This window comes from Lemur catta, chromosome 7 (genome assembly GCF_020740605.2).
Source record: "Lemur catta isolate mLemCat1 chromosome 7, mLemCat1.pri, whole genome shotgun sequence".
Classification (NCBI taxonomy): domain Eukaryota; kingdom Metazoa; phylum Chordata; class Mammalia; order Primates; family Lemuridae; genus Lemur; species Lemur catta.
The window spans coordinates 103,180,777-103,202,762 of NC_059134.1; the positions used below are offsets into that span (position 1 = coordinate 103,180,777).

The 21,986-nt window shown below is 55.2% G+C and overlaps 1 protein-coding gene and 1 long non-coding RNA gene across 8 annotated transcripts in view; one reads left to right on the forward strand and one right to left on the reverse strand.

The window, feature by feature from the left end:
• The window catches only part of ANO1 (anoctamin 1), a 163,193-nt gene extending 149,758 nt beyond the window's left edge, over nt 1-13,435 (reverse strand). For 3 of the 7 annotated variants that reach the window (XM_045558232.1, XM_045558230.1, XM_045558231.1), the window contains exon 1: nt 13,297-13,434. In XM_045558232.1, coding sequence (XP_045414188.1) covers nt 13,297-13,330 — 34 coding nt within the window. In that variant the 5' untranslated portion in view covers nt 13,331-13,434. Of the gene's footprint in view, nt 1-13,296 lie in introns of all 7 variants that reach the window. The other 4 variants (XM_045558228.1, XM_045558227.1, XM_045558234.1 and 1 more) reach the window with 2 other exon arrangements.
• Nucleotides 13,436-14,045: 610 nt separating this feature from the next.
• On the forward strand, nt 14,046-17,102 carry LOC123641891. The gene is made up of 4 exons (XR_006736363.1): nt 14,046-14,294; nt 14,571-14,734; nt 16,290-16,334; nt 16,475-17,102. It is a non-coding gene; the product is annotated as an uncharacterized LOC123641891 (long non-coding RNA).
• Nucleotides 17,103-21,986: the final 4,884 nt, after the last annotated feature.

The following is a 21,986-nucleotide window of genomic DNA, read 5'->3' on the forward strand; positions in this document are numbered from 1 at the left end:
TGGCCTGGTTCGGGGAAGTGGCATGCCTGTCATTACAACACACAGCCATCATTACGGAATAGAGCAGAATACAGTAATCACGGCACACAATGCTTGTAATTATGGAAAATGGTTTCCCTTTTCGGTGAGGCGGCGAGGGAAGGAGGGAAGGCAGCTCTTGCTGAGGCTGGGGCCGGCGCTCACCCCCTGGGCCTGGCCCAGGTTTAAAATAGGCTTTGCAGGGTGAGGCCCTGTCCTTGCTGGGACAGGCTGAGCCCTGCACAAAGCCTGGGCCTTATCAGACACTGGGGCCTTGTGGCGACTCTGAGCTTGCAACTGACTCACAAAAGCCACCAGCAGTGGCACCCAAGTCTCCCCTGCTCCCAAATGTCGCTCAGCCTTAGCAGATGCCAGAGGCCAGAGCTGATTGATGACAGTCACACCACCTGTGGCCACATCCCTCTCAGTGCATCATCTGCTCAGGAGACACCCAGATTGTCACATACACTCCAGCCCCACTGTCACTGGTTATCAGAACACCTACAGGGTCACGGGTCGCTGAAATGCTGATTTCTCATGGCCTGGGGAAGACTGTTTCTGGTTCCACTTGGCTCTTTGAGCACCTGCTGTGGGCGGGGCCCTCACTCGGGTTGGTGGGGGTCGGGAGGTGCAAGGGTGAGCAAGGCAGAGCCCGCGCCCTCCAGGGCTGGCCCCCCACCCAGAGGAGGCAAGCAAGGTGACGTGGAAGTTGAGTTGAGCCCAGGGCCTCAGCAGTTGAACAGAGAGTGTCCCCAGTCCTGTCTTAGACAAGTTACTTCTCAGCACCTTGGTTTGTGCATCTGTAACATGGGCCTTGGCAAAGCTGTGGGTTGGAATTCCGTGGAGCTAGGACAAGAATCTGACTTCTAGGCCAGAACCTGGTGCGTCATAAGGATTAGGGGGCATGGTTGTTTGTATCACCCTCAGCTCAGTCAGCCAGGGCGGCGTGGCAGGAGGCTGACATGCTGGCAGAGGCCACCCCCTAAGGAGCAGATAGGAGCTGGCAGTGGCCCCTGAGCTGGGGCAGAGAGTGGGTGAGTTTTCCAGGTAGAGGGTGGCTTTAGGGGGTTCTGGCAGAGGCTGGGTGGAGACACAGAGGTGGGGACAAAGGCACCCGGACAGGGGTGGGAGCATGGTGGGGGCTGGTTAGTGTTGGGGGCCCCAGGTGGCTGCACTAAGCAGGGCTGGGGGGTGTCTTTTTTTTAATTAAAAAAATTTACTGAGGTAAGATTTACATAATATAAAATCGATCAGTTTAAAATGCACAATTTAGTGGCATTTCGAACCTCCACAATGTTGAGCAACGGCATTTCTATCTAGTTCCAGAATGTTCCATCACTCCAGAGTAAAAGCCCTAACCCATTGACAACCACTCCCCATCTCCTACCCTCCCCCAGCCCCCGGCAACCACCAATCCTCTTTCTGCCCTATGGATTTATTCGCTGTGGATATTTCATATAAATGGAATCATGCATCAGATGGTCTTTTGTGTCCGGCTTCCTTCAGTGTTTGAGGTTTGTCCACACGAGGGCTTGTATCAGAACTCCGTTTCTTTCTCTGGCTGAATACTATTCCATGGTGTGGGTGTGCCACAGCTTGTTTATCCATTTGGTCATTGCCAGACATTGGCCTGTTTCCGAGGGGTCCTTAGAAGGGATTAGAGAGACCCCATGCAGGTGCGCGCAGGGCGGGGTGACGCTGGGCAGGGGCACGGTGGATGCACCTGGCTAACAGGGGGAGGAGGACTGGGGCGGCTTCCAGCTGGGGAACCTCCCTGGCCCAGCCTCCTCGGCAGCTGCTCACCACGGATACCAGGGGCTCCCGACAGCAGAACGTGGTTGCTGGAGTGACAGTCCTCCGCTCTGTCACAGGGGACCTGTAGCTGCAGCAGGTTTCTGTCTGTGGGCTTGACTTGCAGAGGGGCCCTCGGACAGGCGAGGCAAGCTGTCTGCCTGTGCTTCTCCTCAGGGAAGTCTGTTTATTTAACAACACTAAGAGAGCACTTACTGTGTGTGAGGCCCCGTTCCAAACACTGTGTAAATATCAGCTCATCGAATCTGTGCAGCAATTCTATGTGGTATGTGCTACTGTGATTCCTACTTTACAGATGAGGATGCTGAGGCTCAGAGAGGTGAAGTTACTTGCCCAAAGTCACACAGCAGTAAGTGGAGATCTGGGACTCAAACCGAGACATCCTGGCTCCAGAGTCTGCTCTGACCGCTCTGCCGTGTGGTAGAAATCCAATGTTCCCAAACATCAGCCACGCAGGCTTCGAGTCTCTAATTCGAGCCGGATTCATGATCTTCCTGTGCCATGATTTCCTTCATATCTTTCTTTAACCCAACTCACTATTTCAAACTTTATTTTTATTTTTTAATTATGGCAAAATAGACATCGCATAGAATTTATCATTTTAACCATTTTAAATGTATAGTTCAGTGGCGTTAAGGACAACACATGGCTGTGCAGCCATCGCCACCATCCATCTCCAGAACTCTCTGCATCTTGCAAAACCGAAACTCTGACCCCATTGAACAATAACTCCCCTCCCCCAGCCTCTGGCACCCCCCACTCTGCTTTCTGTCTGCATGAATTTGACGACTCCAGGGACCTCAGTGGACTCGAGCAGCGTTTGTCCTCTTTGTGTCTGGCTTACTTCACTTGGCATAACGTCCTCGAGGTTCACCCGTGTTGGAGCATGCATCAGAATTTTCTTCCCTTTTAAGGGCTTATCAAACATCATTTTTAAAGAACCCAATATCATGACTGGAAATGAAAATAGGAATCACTGACCATAAACAGAAGCCGATCGTTTAATAAAGCACAATAAAAATGCAATAATGTTCCTCAGTTCTACCTGGAAGCACTGGGGGGCCCCGAGCCCGACCCCACACTGCCAGCTGGGGAGACTCGTGCGGGACAGAGGGGTGCGGGACCTGCTCAGCCCCCCGAAGACTCCAAGAGGAGTGGAAATTGAAGTCCATTCTCACCACGTGCTGCCAGCCTCCTATTGGCCAGGTCCTGGCGCCACCTGAAATCGGTTCCCTTTGCGCCTAAAAGAGTTTTGCAGGGCACCAGCGGCTGGGCTGCTGCACTCGGGGGAAATGCAAGCGTGACGATGGCTTCTGTGTGGTACACGGGTTCTGTGAGCCGACACTGTGCCCCTCACGTTTGTTACCTGCCTGTTAGGAGGCAGGGAGGTGGCCCTAGGCTCAGAGATGTTGGGCCACTCGAGGCACCAGAACTAAGCATTTGCTTTATTATTTTTATCTGTCTTACCTCAACCACATGAGGTCTGAATTACTCTTCCCATTTACAGCTGAGGAAACTGGCACAGAGAGGGAGAATGGCTTGCTCAAGTCCGCACAGCTGGTAAGTGGCAGACTTTGGATTCAAACGCAGGTCCAACTGATTCTAGAAATTTCTAGTCAACTCCAGAACCCTTCCAGCAGTACCATATCGACCTTCCATTTATCTCTCTGGAATTTGGAATTAGCATGGATGGACTCAGTGCTCCAGTTGCAACACATTATTACCAGGAATAACAAGACAGGTATGGAAATAACAGGAAAACATCCCATATTCAGTCCCTGCGATTCGCAGCATTCAAACCCGGGCTCCGGGCTCCTTGGCCTCCCCTCAACCTTCAGCTTGTTTGTTTGCAGCTGGGGCAGGTGAAAGGCCTGAGGGGGGCTCTCAGCACAGAATCTTCCAGGGATGACTAGCATCTAGCGGCCTGTTTACTCTTAGGCTGCCCATGGTGCTCCAGATTTTGGAATTAAACGGACTCTAATTAATGTTGCAAATATTTACACTCAATATGCGATTAAAGAAAACACAGCCTGGTTTTTTTCAGAGTAAATAGCACCGATGCCAGGGCTCTTGGCATAAAACAGAGGTGAGATACGAACTCTAAATATGTTTCTAAGTTATTTGAAGATGGCAGATTCATAGAGAAAGTCTTTTCTGTAATTGAACGCACTTGGTGGCTTTTCTCCTTGGAAGGTCACAGGGCCATTCAGGGCTGACTGAATAGAGCTTCATTCAGGAGTGATGGGAAAATACCTCTCGAGAGAAGGGTGACTTCACATTGGGTATCGTTTAAAAACACGGTGATCGAGACGGCATCTGCAATCACCCGGTGAATCTGCCTCTCGGGCCGGGGCTTTGAGGTGCTTTGCCAACAAAAACATTCTCCGTTTCCATCTGAGCAGAGGTGGCAGCCTGGTGAACTGACCCCTGGGAGTGCCCGGCTTCCCAGAACCGGCAGGTAAAGCTCGAAGTCACTCAGGTTCTTCGGCGCAAGGGAGCAGAGTGTGTCCCCCGCACCTCCCTTTCTTCTTTAATGTGGGTTTGGGGTGACAGTTCCCAGGGAAAACCCCGGGTCAAGCTGCCCGTGGGGACACCCGGCCCCACCGGCCAGGCCTCTTCTCCGGAGGGCCCTGGGCAACCCTCCTTGAGTGTCCCTCTGGAAACTTTCCTTGGCCCCTGCCAGCCACAGCATGCAGATGGCAGCCCCTGTGCGAGGGGATTGCTCACAAACCCTCTTTGGAGATATCGCTTTCCCGTCGTTTAAGGGAATCTGAGAAGGAAAAGCAACACCAACCTCAGAAATCTCCAAGGGTTCAGAGCAGTGACGACTTTCCGCCCACGGTGCTCTGGGCAGGGGTCCCGGGTGCACAAAACCACGGCGCTGCAGTCCTCTCAGGGGACAACCCTGGTGAGGAGCTGGCTTCCTTTGTCCTTGAAAAGAGACCAAAGTCTGTGTCCCCAGGCCACCCTTATGACGACATGTTTGATTTTAAAATCTCAACCAATGTCCAGCCCTCAGACTGTCCCCAGGTCATACTTCCAACAGGGGCTGCCCTGCCACTCTTTGTCCCCCGTACAGGCCAGGGGGGCAGGGGGTGGGGGGCGCCGTGCACCGTCTCCTTGACCCCAGCCCGCTCACAGATGGGTCTGTTAGGTCACTGCTGCCTTTAGCAGAGCCAACCTCTTGCTCGAGCAGCAGTGCGCCTGGGTGCTCGGCCGGCGCTGGCAGCGGGGAGCCCTGGGCAGGACATTTCATAGTTTGGAACAAGATCGGACTATTCGCAGCGCATGGACCACTTTGAGAGTCTTTGAATGTGGCAGCGGGAACTGCCTTGGGATTGACTGGCATCTCCCAGCAGTGACTGCACACACAGAACACGACTGTCGTGTTGTTACCTGTGCCAGGGTTGTTTTGACAAGTTGAGTGATGCCCGGTGGGCTCTATCCGGCCCCCCTGTCTTAACTTCAGCCTAAAGGATTCCAGCCACCTTCGGCGAGCAGGGCAGCCATGCTCCCGTGCTGGATGATGAGTCCTCTCACGCCCGGGGAAGCAGAAGAGAGCGGGTGTGGATCCAACCGCCTGGGCACAGGCCTGGCGTCACCACTTCTGATGGGATTTGGGCAGAATTCTTAAACTGAGCCTTGCTTTTCTTCCCTGTCCTCCAGGGGTGACAGCAGCCTCTGGAGCATCCACCTCCTGGGGATAAGCTTGCAGTGAACCCCTGCAGGGGACATGCTGGACACCAGGCCCGGCACCTTTCAAACCCTGGGTATCCGTGGCTGTCGCACAATCTCATGACATGTACCAGTCACAGCCCGGTAGCAAGCAGATGGCTCTCTGTGGGGGTCTGTGTTCATTTGCTCAGGTGGCCGGAACGGATACTGAGACACTTAAACAACAGACATCCATTGTCTCTCAGTCCTGGAGGCTGGAGTCCAAGATCACGGCGTCGCAGGGCTGGCTTCCCCTAAGGCCTCTCCCCGTGGCTGGCAGACGGCCGTCTCCTCCCCGTGTCCTCACTTGGTCGTCCCACTGTGCCTGTCCGTGTCCTACTCTCCTCTTCTTATAAGGACACCAGGTCTATGGGATTGGGGCCCACACTAATGACCTCATTTTACCTTGATACAGCCACCTGGTGGGGTGCCGGGGGTTAGGACTTTAACGTATGAATTGGGGGAGGACACAATTCAGCCCAAAATGAGACCAGTTTAATGAAAGGACTATTTACAGGGACTTGGCCCCAGTTAAGGGGAATCAACAGTGTGTCCACAGCCCAGAGGGCAATGGGGACAGGTGGACGCAGTCCGTAAAGACCAGCCCTGCCCCACCCTTGGGGCACGGAGGAGGGGTGCAGAGCACAGCAGATGAGTGCCTTGTCCCCAGCTATGTGGGCAAAGTAATAAACCAAACAACACCGAATGAACCGTCGGACTGCCATGTTTCTGCCAGTCCCTAGGGTCGCGGGCTCTGGACTCGCTGCTCTGAAAGGCGACTGGCGCTGCCCGGTAGGTGAGCCCCGCTTCCCACGGGCTGCGGGCCCTGGTCCTGACACCAGGCTGGCTGTTTGTCCGGGTCAGCGTGGAGCCGGGAGCCAGCACTCCACAGCTGCTGGCGGGGGCAGGGGCACAGTCCGTAACGTGCTTTTGCACACTTCCTAGGACCGAATGAGGGGCCATCACTTTGGGGCCCCACACACCCACGAATCTCCGTGCTAGAAGCCCAAATCCCCCTGGAGGGGGTTGTCAAGGTAGATCTCATTTGCACAGAAAGGCACCAGCTCCCTCATCCTCTGCTTCGAAGACAGGTAGAGCCTGTGGTTCTTAGTGGACCCTGCAGGAGGCTGTCCTCTGGGGACCCCTCAGGGAGGGTGTGGTGAACATTTGTCCTGTTAGGGGGTCCCCCAGTGAATGTCATATTGGTGGGCATGGAGCCCAGTCTGTGGAAGGAGGATGTGAGGTCTGCTGCTCCATCTCCCTGGCAACTGGGCCGTGGACACGTGGTCCAGGCGTGGCCAGTCTGATGCTCTGTGAGCGGCTCAGCGCCTCGGCCAGCGAGGGTGGGCCAGGATTCTCCTGGTGCCGTCCAGCGGCCGAGGCAGGCACGTGCAGGGCCAGGGCTGTCCTGCGGCGGCGTGGGGGGTGGACACTTGCCCCTCCTGCTCACTGCCCTCCCAGGCTGCCCTCGTTCCTGCCCCTCACAGAGCCTTCCATCCATCCCGTTATTTTTCAGATAAGAACCAGACCCAGCTTTTGCTGGGGGCTGGCTGGCTGTTGGTCACAGGCATCTTCCCTCTGAGCCATGGGTGTGGCCTGATTTCACGGACACCATAAACTGTCAGAAGGCTCGTGTCTCCCTCCCAGAACCGAGAGGCTCAGAGACGACTTGGGGAGGTGCTCTGAGCAGATGCTTAGGGCCCCGTGCCACCCACAAGTGGGCCCCGTGTCCCTGGGTCCCGGTGTCAGGGCCAAGAACATGTGGTTCTGCTGCATAAGAGACCAGTGATTCAGACCTGCCTGCCTTCGACCAGCTCAGCCACCTTGGGCAAGTGCCTTTGCCTTTCTGTGCCTCAGTTTCCTTATCTGTAAAATGGGCATCTATTACAGTGTGTACTCCAAGGCTTGTCACGGAGAGAAAGTGACCAAAAACAGGCAGAACAGCCTGACTTGCCCACAGTAGCCATCTATAAGTGCTAAATATTATTTTTAACATCTCACTTTCCAAACCTTACTTTCCCTGCACCCCTTTTCCCTTATGACCTTCCAAATTGTTTTACTTTTTAGAGGAGTTTTTAAAATTGTGATAAGCTGCCTTATAAACTTTTTAGAACAAGAAGGAATCTAAAAGCACGTGATAAAGTAGGACATGTGCTAGGACTTGTTATACTGCCCGAGAAGAACTCTCTGGACTTGCTAGATTGGGCATTAAAAGTATTTTTCATCTTTAGTAGAGTCTACCAGGGCCAGGAGAAAATATTTAGAAAAGTTGAAGGCGTCAGTCAGTAAGTATTTCTTAAGCACTCCCATCGCCGTGGCACAGGTCTGAGTGCTGAGGATACAATGATTTTTTTTTTAAATCTCTGCTACTATGGAAATTATACTTTTGTGGGGGAGAAAGAGAATAAGCCAATATATCATGCCAGATAGTGAGGGGGTTTTAAGGAAAAATGAAGCAGGGTGAGGGGACAGAGAATGACAAGATGGCAGAGGGGCGCTGGGGAGGGCCCTGCCAAGGACAGGATGTGTGTGGCGTCCTGGGTGGAGGAGGGAGGAAGGACATTCAGGCTCCAGCCCCGAGAAGGCCCTGAGGGCTGCCGGCTGTCCCTGACCCAAGGTGCTAACTCTCTTAGGAATGCTGGTGGGCGCCGAGGACGGGGGATCCTCTGGGATTTGCGAACCGTGTCAGGCATAACCCCAGGGATATGTCCATACAGTGTATTCTCACAGAAATGCCTTATCAAAGTACAGAGTGGAAGGGACAGAAAAAAATCCAATTGGTCATGAATTGTTTTACGGCTCCCGGAAGATGATACATACAATGTTAATTATAGCACTTTACAGTTTCCATAGAAAGAAAAAATACACAGCAAGTGTGTGCCTGTGGCACTTACCCAGGAAATGAGGTAGTCGGATTGTCTGTGAGGCGATTGTCTCAGCCCTGGGGCAGCGTCAGCCGCTTGTGCCTTTGCAACAGCACTCACACTGGCCAGGACTGCGAGTACGTGGCCAAATGACGGCAGCCACTCACAACCCAGCTTAGGCACACACAGACCATGCTGTGCATTGTAGACTGAGGTAACGCTGGCCTTTCCAAACGCGGCCGGGGGTCAAACACTCCGGAGTGTCAAGTTCTCCGAACGTGCCTCCGCTTTCCTTTTGCGGGGAGTCATTCTCCCGAAGCAGTCTCTGTGGGGTAGGTAAGGATGGCTCGGTGGGGTGGGAGTCACCTTTCTGAGGGCTGAGAGAGGAGGGACTCACAGGCACACACTAGGAGGGCCGCCTGCACTGCCACACCAAAGCTACCTCAGCGCCAGCCCCCAGCTTCCCCGGCCTGGGGCCCTGCGAACGCAGCCTCCCCCCGCAGCCTCCCCCTGCAACCCAGGTCTGTGGTCTGGGAGGCACGGCAGGCGGGCAGCCAGTGGGGTAGGGCCGGGAGTCTGAAAAAGGAAAAGCGAGGAGAAGGAAGAGAGGGAGGAGAAGGCAAAAGAAAAGGCAAAAAGGAAAAGTTTTTTAAAAAGAAGAAGAGAAAAAAAGAGTGAGTGGCCCCTGGTCTACCCGTTAAAACACCATAATTCAATCACTCAACAAACACACAGATCATGTGCCAGGCATGTTCTAGGCACCTGGGAAATAGCCGTGAACAGAGCATGCAGAACTCCTTGCCCTAGTGGACCCTAAAGTCTAGAAAACTCCATGAGGCAAATTGTGTGGAACATAGACTGTCTAGGCTGGAAAGGACTCAGAGACCACGGGGAGCAGCCATCCCACTTTATAGATGAGGAGACCAAGGCGCTGCAGACTGACAGTTCTCCCTGCCTCCCAAATTAATTCTTTGCCTTTTTCTTAATAAGAGGTTCCCCTAATTTTTAGCTGGCATGTGACCACTGAGAACTCAAACTGCACCTCCTGGCCTCCCTTGCAGCTAGATGTGGCTCTGGGACTAAGTTCAGGCCAGTGGGAATGAGTGAAAGTATGTGGGCAACTTCTAGGAAGGGAGGGTGCACCTCTTTGCGCTTTCTCTCTCCCCCTGGCTGGAATGCAGGTCTGACGGCTTGGGCTCAAGCAGCTGTGGTGGGCCACGAGGTGGATGCCTATGCTGAGCACGGCAGAGCAGCCTGAGAGAAGAACCCTGCATCTGTGACGACTGCAATGAAGCCCCCTCCCAGCCCCGGAATCCACCTTTCAACTTCTTTCATATGAGAGAAAGTAATTTCCGCCTTTTTGAAGGCAGCATTTCTGCCTCTTGCTGCCGAATGCACAGAAGTCTTTCCTGGGTCCCCTCTCCCTGCAAGGTGACTGTTGAATTCCTCCCTCACCCTCATCCCGATGGAGATGGGCAAACAGCCCCAGAGAAGAGTGACCTTTCTGAGATCACAGAGTTCCTCTTACGTAACGTTTCACTTCAGACCTGTGTGAAGTAATTGCTACAGCAAATAGCCCCTGCCCCCAGGGTGCCGGCCAAGGCCATGGCCTCTTGAACATTTCCCAACGGATGTTCACATGAGGACACATCGATGGGGCTGGTGACACTCTGAAGGTCTTCACCACCACGCGGCTGCCAGCCCAGCTCCGTCCCTGCTTCCCTGCGGCTGAGCTGCAGAGGCTGTGGGTCCCTCGGCCCTGAGCTGGCCGCTGGGTGCGCTGGTTCCATGCGCTCTGGTTAGGCTTCTGATGGGAGCGTCACCATCTCGGTCTCCTCAGGAGAAAGACCTTCCTTCGGGCTTCCCTCCCGCGCTCCCTCCTTCCCCTCCTCTCTCCCCATCTGTCTGCACTTCCTGTTAATAGAGACCTTCTTGGAAACCCTGAGAACAGTGCACCCCTCCGACTGTGGTGACTCCCCTCCCTCCCTCGGGGACCCCTTCTCTGATCGATGAGGGGCGATATGATTCATCCTGGCCACGACCCTGCCATCTGGGTCTCTTGAAGCCCCTAAGCTGCCCTTTTTCCTGCCCTAAGGACCCACAGTGGGATTTCACTTCTTTTGGCAAAAAGGGAGACGCAATTTCCCAGTAGAGTTGGACACTGAGGTTCTCAGTCTAAAGAGGAAACGGAGGCGGTAGCCAGAGAGAGCGGCCTTTCCCATCTCCAGCGTCAGACAATGATGACCATCACCGGGGGAAACGCTGCCACACGCGTCCCGCCCTCACAGGTGTCTCAGGACCATTTTACAGATGTGGCAGCTGAGAGCTGAGGCGTCCATTTGCCGCAGGTCGGTCCCAGCACCAGCTGATCTAGCTGATCCAGCTCAGATCCGGCTCTGTGATCTTCCTACCACCCTTCTCAGCCTCCACCCTGGGAGGAAGTCCCTACCCATGGCCCTGGAAGAGAAATCCGGGGTCCTTGGTGGCAGCTGGAGAAGGGTCACAGCTTATCACTGGCAGCCATGCACTCCGCCCCTTGTCCAGGACCCTTCCCATGGCTCCTGCACCCCTTGCTGTCCCATGGCTGCCCAACATCCTGAAGGGGAGCTCACTTTCGTTCAGGCAGCAGTTACCAGGAAAGACCATGGCTAACCTCATTTATACTAGAGTGTGACTGACTAATACATGTCTAAGTGCTCCCTTTTAGAGATGCTAGAGTTATTAATATAATCAAGGGCTCTGAGAACCTAGAGCTTAGTGACAAAGGAATGAAGACCCAAGGATGCAGCTTCCAACACACAACAAGGGCCCCTCCCAGGAGACTCCCTCAAATTGCAGCCCTGTGCTGCCAGCAAGGGTGTACTCAAGGCTCAAGGCCAGGTCCAAAGTTCATGGGCTGTGTAGTTGGCATAGGAGTATCACTCACTGCAGCTCCTGGACAGAATCCCACCCAACAAGGCTCCTGGGCGAGGTGGAGACTGGCATCCAAGCCTCCAGGCTCCTAGAGGCCCAAGTTTGGTGCCCTCTAGACATAAGGGCCAGACTGCCTGGGGAGAGAGGCCAGTGCCAGGGGAGTGACAGGGCAATGCTGCCACGACTCCCTCTCCCATACTGTGGCGTGGCCGTCCGAGGGCCGCTGGGGAGGAAATGGGTCCTTGGACACTCTCAGTGCAGGGATCTCAAACACTTGGCACCAGTGTGGAGTCATTTGAGGGCTCCTCTGTAAACATTTCCTTGCTCAATTCGCATTCCTCCTCCCTCTGTCTCAGCTCTCTGACACTTTGAGAACAAACCAAAAATAAAAATTAGTCCTTTTTCAGCTACTTTGCTCATTTTTGCAAATCCTTGCTCCGTCCCCACTCTGCCCTGGGACCTAGCTTCCAATGGAGGCCAGAGGGCTGGAGACGAGGCCAGCCCTGGGGGACGCTCCAGCCTTGGCTGGGGAATCTCTGGGAAGGCAGCTGCCCCGAGGGCTCGGACCTCGCTCCGGACAGCGGAGAGCAGGAGCCACCAAGCACGGCCTCCTCCCCCTTGTCATACAGGAGGGACATCTCAGCTGGCGTCCTGGCGTTCCCACGGTCGGGGGTGCCATGGGATGCTGGTCAGCCTCCTCGTCCGCTCATCCATTCATTCACTCATACACGGAGGGATCATTCATTCGCTCACCCAACCAGCATGGGCTGGACAGATGGACACACCCGACCCCAAAGTGTCCCCTGGCTGGTCCCTGATGCCAGGAAGGCCCTCAGGGCCCCCCCCCACACAGAGCAGGACCCCCTCTCTAAGACCAGGCTGGCGTGAGTGATACAGCCTGCCGTGTAGCCGCCCGATGAGCGCTGTTTGAGATGGAACCTGCTGGTCTAGGGAGCTGAGGCCCAGAGAGGGAAGTGACCCACACTCGGTCACACAGGGAGGAACAGGGCGGGCTGGGGCTAGGACTGGGTCCCTGAATTCTCAGCCGCCTCCTCTTGCTGCACAGGAGGCTCTGGAGAGAGATGTCTAGGGTCCCTCACAGCCCTCACACGACCAGCCGTGTGGCCCTTCAGCAAGTGACTTAATTTCTCTGGGCCTCAGCTTTACTCTCGTGTAAAATGGGATCATAACAGCATTTAGTAGGTGCCGGGCCCTGTGCTTAGAGCCCCTGCCGTGTCTTAGATCATGTCCCTTCCTTACCCAGACTCCTCTGGGGCGGACACTATTCTTAGCCCCACTTACTGATGAATAAACCACGGTGCAGAGAGGTGAGGCCACTTGTCCTAGGTGGCCCCGCTGGTAAACGACAGGTCTGAGATCGAATGCAGGGGGTCTGGCCCCAAAGCCTTGAGTCATCCCCAGCGTGAGACCAACCTTGTAAGACCCCGGGAGGCTCGGATGTGTAGTGGCCTGAAGGCTGCGCTCGGAGCTGGTACTCGGGAAGTGGTTGTCCTCAACGGGGGAAAGTGGATTGTGCCCTCCGGGCACATTTTGGCGACACTTTGGGGTTGTTACAACGGAGTGTGGGGGTATTACTGGTCTCTACTGGGCAGAGGCCACGGATGCTGCTAAATATTCTACGGCACACAGGACAGCCCCCCATGGCAAAGAGTTATCCAGCCCCAGATGTCAACAGTGCCAAGGGTGAGAAACCCCAAGCTTCGTGATTACTGCTCGTACGCAGGGTGGCGTGCCAGGCAGGAAGGCAGTGGCATTAGCCTGCCCGCCCCGGGCACCGCCCCTGCCCTCTCCCAGCTGGGCTGGGCTGGGCACTCATGGAAGCCAGTTGCCTGTGTCCACCCACGCCTTCTGCACAGTCACAGAGCGACGGACCGGGTGTCCCGCCTGGGTGGGGGGGCAGTGAGTGATGGTCCCCTGGTCCCCTGTCCCCAATCCCGAGGCTCCCGCTCCTTACTGGCCAGCAGGGGGTCCAGCGCCGTCTCCTCCATCAGACTCGTGTCACCTGTGGCTGGCCTCGGGCTACCCAGTGGCAGGTCTGAATGCCAGGATCACCCCACCCGGCTGTGACACCTCTGCTGCTGGAATCTCAAGTGAGGTGGCGGAAGCCGCTCCCAGGGCGAGCAGGCTTTGCAAAGTGAGTCAGCAGGCCAGCGGGTTCAAAGCCAGGTGCTGCGTGTGGTTAATCATTACTGCGGAGACACTTCCCCGGGATCCCGACGGACCCCCAAGGGCGGGCCTTTTCCAACCTTGCCTGTGGTCATGCGTGCCCAGGACCAGCTTAGCTAGACACTGACGGCGAGGGCCGGTGTCTAAGGACCCTGTCTCCCTCCATTCATATGGCTCCAGCTCTGAAAAGCTGGGGTCGTGGAAGGAGTGTGGCCCCATCTCACAGCCCTGCAAGTTCGCTCTTTTCTTGGGGTCTCCGTTTCTCCAACTGCCGCACGAGGCTCACGCCCGCTTTGCAGGGCCGTGGTGAGGATCAAATGAGGTAACGCAGGCGGGGTGCTGAGGATGGGGTCCCGGCACACAGTCGGTGCTCATTAAATGTTGGCTGTTTTTCATGTCCCTGGTCTGTCTCAGAAGGCCAAGGATCCCAGCCTGGTTCATTGCTGCTGTGTCAGGGCGTGGCTGGCGCCGGGTAGGTCACTGTTGGATGAATGATTATGCCAGGGGACTGGCCATGGTCACAGAGCAGGGGCTCAACCCCGCTGGGTCTGGCTCTCGGTGGTGCGCTCCCTTAAAAAGTCACACTAGGTCCCTGAGGTATTAATCACCTGGACAGTGAATGACATTTCTTTCAGGGGAGTGGGTTTGGAAGCAGTGGGACCTGGGTGTGGCTGAAGAGCTCCGACCCACACTGCCCCCTGGGCCACCTGCCCTGCCTGACGTTCAACCCTCAGTGCAGACTCGGGGACAGCAGAGCCCCAGCAGCGGGGACAACATAGCTGCCTGGTACACACCCCCCACCCCCCACGGGAGAAGGTGTGGATGTAGGGGCGGGGCCTTGAAAGGGATGTGGAAAGCTCCTTGGGGGGGGTAAGGGGAGCTTTGAGAGGGCAGGGTGACCATCGGGGGCAGCCAGGCGGGACGGCTGAAGACTGCCCCTGGCCACACAAATCCACCCTCCACGACCTCCGATGGGATTCGAGGGAGGTGAATTGGAGTCTGCCGTTGGCAAGAGATGCAGTGATACATTTCATTCACTAATTCACCCATTCTCCCTTTCAGAGAGCACCTCCTGAGCCCCTGCGAGGTCCTGCCAGGCCGCTCTGGGGTAGAGAGCGGAGATCCAGCGGATCCCTTTGCTCACTGAGTCCTGACACCTGGCAGTGCCTGGGGGAGTCGCCGGGTCTCGTGGGGAGGAAGACGGGTTTGAAAACCCCGTTTTGAAGGTGAGACTGATGCAGAACTGTTTCCTCTGTCTTGTGAATCTGTGCCCTCGTCATGGGCCCAGGAAACCAGGTCTATGCAGACGGTGCTGGGTGCTGAGAGCCACGCTCAAGCTGGTAGATTTGCCCTGGGGCTCAAGTTTTCTTAGATGCCAGTTAGGCTAGTCCCCACCCAGGGTGCAAATGCCAGCAAGCTGAAGCTTTGTTTAGCATTTAAAGCCTCCTAATGGGTTTTAAACATTTACACTTGTCTTATTATTAATACCAATGAGTAAAACTCGATCCCTCCAACTGTGTCTGTCCTTGTATAAATACCGTCGGGACAGAATGGTTGTCCGAGGCTCTTAGCAGCACCCGCAGCAGCAGCAAGTCTTATTTGCACAAGAAAATTCGCAATAAATTCTCGGGAGAGAAAAAGGCACCTCGCAAAACGAGCTCTAACGTTTGCCATTTAAGAAACTGCCTCTGTTTTCACTCAAGCCCTGGAATAAATTGCTAGGGGCTCCCCCGCCTTTAAATCATGGATGTGGAAGTTCAAAGCCAGGTTCTGCCACTCAAGGGAATCGACCGCCTGGGGCTGAGACCGGGTCACCCCTGCTAGTGTGTATTTTGCAAGTGACGAATGGTTGTTGCTGTAGGGAAATGATGACTGGCTTTGGACGCAGTGCTGGACGCTGGGGCTGGAAGGCCCGCGCAGGCTGCGTTCCTCCCGGTGCCCCCCGAGCCGCCGGGTTTCGCGGGCCTGCTGTAAACAGTGAAATGTAATATTGCCTTATTTGGTCACAGAGCCAAGTTATCACTTGCAGAGGCCTCTTTGCCTTTGACTTTGTGAGAAACCGTTAATTCCACGACCTCGTCTACCAGGCGGTGGGAATGTGGGTGCCGTCTCGGTCAACCTGCCAGGGCGTCAGGACCCCCATTTGGACAGAACCCCCCGGGGGCCCGTGGCTGACCGGCTTTTTGTGCAGGCGTCCTAGGCAGAGCTGCTGGTATAGAGGAGGGGACAGTGGGCTTCTCCTGGAGGTGCTGCTGTGGGGGGACCCAGGGCTCCAACCTGGAGCCTGGAGCTGGAGCCAACCTCCTTCCTGTCCAGGAGTGGTGGCTGCCCAGAGGCTGTCCAGAGAGGGACCCAGGGACGTTTCCCTGTGGGGCCAGCCACCCGATCCCCTTGGTCTGGGGGCAGGAGCATCCCTGGGGCCTCTCTGTGAGAGGCCAGCCCCTCGGAGAAGCCATGCGTCCCCTGGGGGTCATGTGTTGGGGCCTGTTGCTCAGGGCGTTCTTCCCCAAAGCTGGCTAGAGGCTGTCGGGGCCCCTCGTGCTCAGTTGCCGCTCTCCATCCCTGGTATTTCCTCTGGGGGACGATCTGGGCTGGACCAGACAGTGTGAATCACAGGAAGTGACTACAAAGGGGCTATGACTCACCGGGTGACCCAGGCCGGGGAGGAAGCGCAGGCCCTCGGTGCGGCGGGTCGGGTGGTGCCTCCGTCCTCCAGCCCTGGGCTCCGGCTCCAGCCTGGCCCTGGCCCTCTGAGTCTCAGTTTCCCCATCTGTAAAACAGGCTTGCTGGGACCGCCTTAGAGGGCTGCCGTGAGAAATCCCAGAGGTAAGTTTGTGTACATGCAGAGGCCAGTGGGGCCTGGCACGTGCTAGATGCTCACCTGATGGTCGGATTCATTAATATTTTAAATGAGAAAACGTCACCTGAATTTTCCAAAAGTACTCTGATTGTTACTTCACCTACAGTCCATTGCAACGCACACGGAGTGTAACTTCCAGGAAGCAGAACAAAGAGGGGGCATGACCTTCCCTTTCCCCTCCCACTGCCTCTGGCTGAGACCGAGCTGTGAAGGCTGGAGCAGGAGCAGCCACGCTAGACCGTGACGTGGCTCCAGGCATGGAGGCTTCACAGCGCCAGCAGCCGGTGAGAAGCCCGGGTCTCTGAGGCCCGCGGGCACCGTCCTCATCCATGGATCTGGCGTTTTTACATGGGAAATGAACTTCCATTTGCTTAAGACAGTGCATAAAAGCACTTTGGGGACTACGAAGAGCCCTACAAACGTGAGACAATGACCCCAGACCTGATTTCCGGGGTGAAGGGCAAGTTCGTCACCCTCTGATGCCTGTTTTTCACCTCTTAAGAAGGGTCCAGTTTTAGCGACTGTCCAATATCCCTTCTCACGGAATTTGGGTCTCCCAGGTCCTGTCTTGGTGTCGAGATCCCGTGGGGGTGTCTGAGCCCTGACACCCCTGCCTTCCAGGAGGGGAGTGGATTTTGTGCCTGGCTGGGGTGGACTCATTTTAGTTGAGGTGAGGATGTTGGGTTTCTGGAAACATCTCTCTGGAAACTTTAAAAAGCCATGGTCATTAAATGACTAAGTGGAGGAGCCTGCGTGATGTGAGCATCTGATCTGAGAGCTGTTCCTTTTCCAAAAATCCTTCCAACAACTAAGAATAGTGGATTTCATTCTGCCCATTAAACTGGAGTCCCACTTACCGTCCTCCACATTATGTGGTTGTTTTGAATTGTCGGCGAGAACTCTTGGAGCGGAGCATTTGGCAGACATCCCGTTAGACGCCTTTGTTTGGGCCTAGAGATACGATCGTAGCTGTCTTACACCAAGAGACCCGACAAAAATTGAAGAGTGATGTCTTTTCCCTTCTGAGATACGCTCTGAATTCTGCCTTCTGGGCTGGGTTCCTGGGGAAATGCATAGGAGACCTTATTTGGGATTATTGAGCTCCTTGGATTTTATGGGCGTTAAACACTCGCTTCAAGTGCCACGTCTGAGCTTGGTTTCTGTAGCAGATGATGGCTCAGAAGGCTGAGTGCGGAGGGGAAGGAGCTAGCCAACCTGGTCACAGCTGGGGCTGCTGTGTGGCCCAGGGAAGCTACACGACCTGTCTGAACTGTCCCCTCCCCTGTGAGGTGGTGGTGCTGACGACAACAATTGCAGGATGAGATAAGATGAGAGAGAGAGAAAAGCCTCTGGTGCTGAGTGTGCCGGGGAGAACAGAGACAGCCGAGGCTCGTCCTTGTACCTCAAATGCTCATCTAGCCCTTACCATAGCCCTGTGGACCGAAGAGGAAAGCGAGGCTCAGAGAGGTTAAGTAACTTGCTGGAGGGCACACAGCAGTGAGTGATAGAGCTGGAGCTTGAGCCTAGACGGGAGCCTGCCCAGCTTATCCTAACCACGCTCCGCTGCCTACTGAATGCCTCCGAGTGCAGGGGCTTTGGCCCATTGTTCGCAGCCTTCCCAGCAACTTTGCAAGTGAGCTTTTTAAATACCTCCTTTTGAGAATGAAATGGTGCATAGCGTTACCTACAACCCCGCAATTCTACTCCTAGGTTTATGCCCCAAAGAAGTGAAAGCCAGTGTTCCAACAAAACCTTGCCCGTGAGCGTTCACGGCAGCACTGCTCACAACAGCCAAAAGGTGGAAAGAACCCCAGAGTCCACCAGCACAGGACAAACGGAAAGTGACCTGTCCGTGCCATGGAACAAAAAAGGGCGCACAGCCACACGCCATGCATGCGTGAACCCTGAAGACACTGCGCTCAGGGAAAGAGGCCAGTCAAAAAAGACCATAAATTGTATGATTTCACTTATATGAAATGTCCAGGATGGGCAAATCCATGGAGACAGGAAATGAGTTAGCAGTTGTGAGGGCTGGGGGAGGGGGAATGGGAGTGACCGCTAATGGGTATGGGTGCGGCGATGGAATGTTCTGGAATGGAGGGTGGTGACGGCTGCACAGCATTGTGAATGCATTAAATGCCACTGAATTGTGCATTTTAAAATGGGTAACATGCTGAATTTTATGTTATGTGAGTTTCACCACTAATTAATTTTACCATACATTGAAAATGCATTTTAGATTTGGGGAAACTGAGGCCTCACTCACAGGGTGGGAGGGGCTGGAGAAGGAGGCGGAAAAGCAGAAAAACACGTCTACCTGGGACCCAGCAGGAACCCCAGGGCCGCTCCTGGGTTTGTGACGTAAGCACCCGGCTCTTGCCCGGGAAATCTCAGCGAGGGTTTCCTTGCCGGTTCTCTGATGCACTCGGACCTTTGTCGTGGAGGGTGGGATGTGCTCAGGGTCTGGGGAAAGCAGAGCTGCTGTCTCCAGGGGCTGCACTGAGCTTGCTGGCTGGGCCTGGGCCCGGCAGCCTGGCTCACCTCCCGGCTCATCGCTTACCAGCTGTCACCCCGCCTGCCTTGGTTTCCCCATCTGCAGACTAGGGCTAATAAGGGCGCCTCCCTCCCATGGTTGCTGTATAGCAGAGAGGAGTGCGTGAGTGTAAACGCTCAGACAGCCGGGCATCCCTTGGTGGATGTCGGCTGTCCCTGGTCTCTTGTCGGGTCGTGATGAAGACAAAGGGGACAGTCTGTGATGCTGGGCACAGAGGGGCCTTCTACATTCAGCCCCCCCCCACCTCCTCCCACGGCCATTCCAGGAGTCAGAGGTGGCTAGAGCTGGCTCCCTCCGGAGCGGACCAATTTGTCACCTGGTGACAGCTGTGCCTGCAACCCTCACCCGGTCCTCAGCCGTGATGCCAGCGTCCAGGAATGCATGGTCCCACAGCCTTCAGTCTCCTCTCAGGGAGCTCATGCATTACAGCCGACAGGATAAATAAATGCCGTAAGCTGTGCTGGGGCCTCCTGCCCTGCTGATGCAGGCGTCTGCCCACACAGGGTGGCACGAGCCACACACTGGTGCCGTGCAACAGATATGACTTCTCGCTGTTAAAAATGGGGTGTGAAGGAGGCACAGCGGGGGGCCTGGCATCGCCAGTGTGTCCCTGCTGGGCACGAGCACTGGCCTCACCCGGCCCGACCCTGGCCAGAGTGTGCCTGGACTTCTGCAGCCCCTCCCAGCCCTCCCCCAGGACCCCCTGCCCTGCCCAGACCAGCCTGCGACAGCCCCTGCTGGCACCGCATGCTTGTCTCTGCCAAGCGAGTCACTGGCCGCTGCTCTAGCCCTTCCTCTCTCTCCCCGTCTCTCCCACCCCCACCAGAGCTTGCTGGAGATACGGGCTGGCTCTCCTGCTGGACTCCAGGGACTCGGATAAAAGCGGATTGAAATTAAAATAAGAATGGACTAGGTCTAGAAACCTTGATGTTAAAAAGAAAAAAAGAAAAGAAAAGAAAGATGTTAAATGAAATCTGTGCCCCTAATTTTGCCCCAATGGGGAGTAGCTGTGCTCATTGACCAGGGCACGCATCCTTTACAGGATTTTGACCTAGATAGACTGCAAAGGCACACGGGCCTCAGGTGAGCCCACGGCCCTGGCACGCGCACGGACAGGGAGCCCAGGGGGAAGGGGGAGAAGGCCTGATTTCAGGGCCGGCCCCACGGGCACGCAGCCCCCCCAGTCACACAGACCCCCCCCCCCCCCCACTCAGAGCCTGCGCCTGGTTCAGTGCTCTTAAAATTCTTCATTAGTTTGTCGTTACCTTGTGTTTTCAATTGAGATCTGATGGTGCGAGCACCTGAGCAGAGGATGCAGGTGATGTTAACCCTTCGCTGCCACCCATTCCCAGGTAGCATTCGCCATGCGAATACGCGCAGGTACCAAGTTCTGAGGGACCCTGATGCCTGGGTGTTCGGTGAAGCTCAAAGCGAGGACAAGGTCAGGGTGTGATGGCGAACCGGGTGAGCGGGACCCTCATGGCGCCCAGGGCCTGGGCCTGTGTTCAGGCCAGGATTTGCTTCAATCACAGGAGGCAAGGATGCTGTACGACAGTGGTCTCCAACTTTGCCGCACCAGGGACCAGTTTCGTGGAAGACAATTTTTCCACAGACAGGGATGGCCGGGAAGGTGGAGCTCAGGTGGTGATGCGAGTGATGGGAGCAGCTGTAGATGCAGATGAAGCTTCCCTGCTGCGTGCCCCGGTTCCTAAGTTTCGTGGAAGACCATTTTTCTACGGATCAGGGTGGGTGGGGAAGTGGGAGGTGGAACTCTGCGGCCTGGTTCCTAACAGGGCACAGACCGGTACCAGTCCACAGCCTGGGCGTTGGGAACCGCAGCTCTAAGAAACACCAAACCCAGGAAGCCGTCCTATGCTCTCTTGCTCTGTTAGCCGAATGATGATGTAGGGGGAACGGGAAAGGAGTGAAATAAAAACGATTAAGATAGTTTTCTGCTGAGGTTCCACTGCTCTGGTAAAAACAAAAACGTGTACGAGCTGTGAAATACGAGCATGTAATTTTGGTGATTCTGCACACGTGTTAAATGCTCTTGTAGTTGCATCTCACGAGGGAAAGATGAGCACTAAGATTCATGCTAATAAGTTAAGATTTTAACTTTTCCCTGCTTTACAACAACAGTGAAAGCAAATAAAAAACGCCAAGATAAGCTGAGAAAGAAACTGCAGAAGAAAGAAAAAGCTGTTGGTTTAGTGCCCTGAGCTGCACTTTCCCTGCTTTTTGAACAAGGGTGCCACGTTTGTGTCTTGTGGGCCCTGCAGACTGTGCAGCCGGCTCTGGCCGCTTTTCCTTTGTGTCGCTTAGGGCACCTGCTTTGCTTCTGGGCGTCTCTCCAGTAAACACACGCATTCATTCCCGCCGTGACTCGGGAGACCACGTTGCTACCTGGACGTCCCTTTGGCAGGCAGGCCACCAAGATGTCTGCTTGCCCCCACCTCTCCTGTGCCCTGGGAGTGGAGCATCCTGGGCCTTTTATTCACCAAGACTTGTTTCTTTTGATTTGGCACAGCTGTGAAGCCCTCCAATTAGTGAATAATTAGGTTCTGGAAACACCTTTTAAAAAAATGCTCCTAGCTCTTAGAGGGTTAGCTGTCTATCAGCCACTCTCATTTTAGTGTGAATTGGTTTGTGCTGTGTGGTTTCCTACTAACGTTCAAACAAAGATGGGCTGCACTGAGAGGACAAGATCTCCCGGGGCACATTTGGGATTCCAGGACACTGTGGCAGGCGGGTGCTGCCCTGCGGAGCTTGGAGCAAGGGGGCATTGGGACGTACAAAGCTGCCCGAAGCAGGAGGAAGGAGGACAAAATCCAATTTCTTCTGTTTCAAAATTTTCCCAGTAGTCTCGTCCTGAGTGGACGAAAGGAGAATCTGGCCCCCCCCTCCCTCTCTTCCCCTTCCCCTGCCCCCCTCCCCACCTGGCTTCCCCCACTGCTCCTCCAGCTCAAATGCAGGGTCCCCTGCTCAGGACTGGGAGTTCAAGCAGTTACTGTTAGCACCAGAGTCCGGCTCCTCCGGACAGGTGTCACCCGGGGTGAAATGTCAC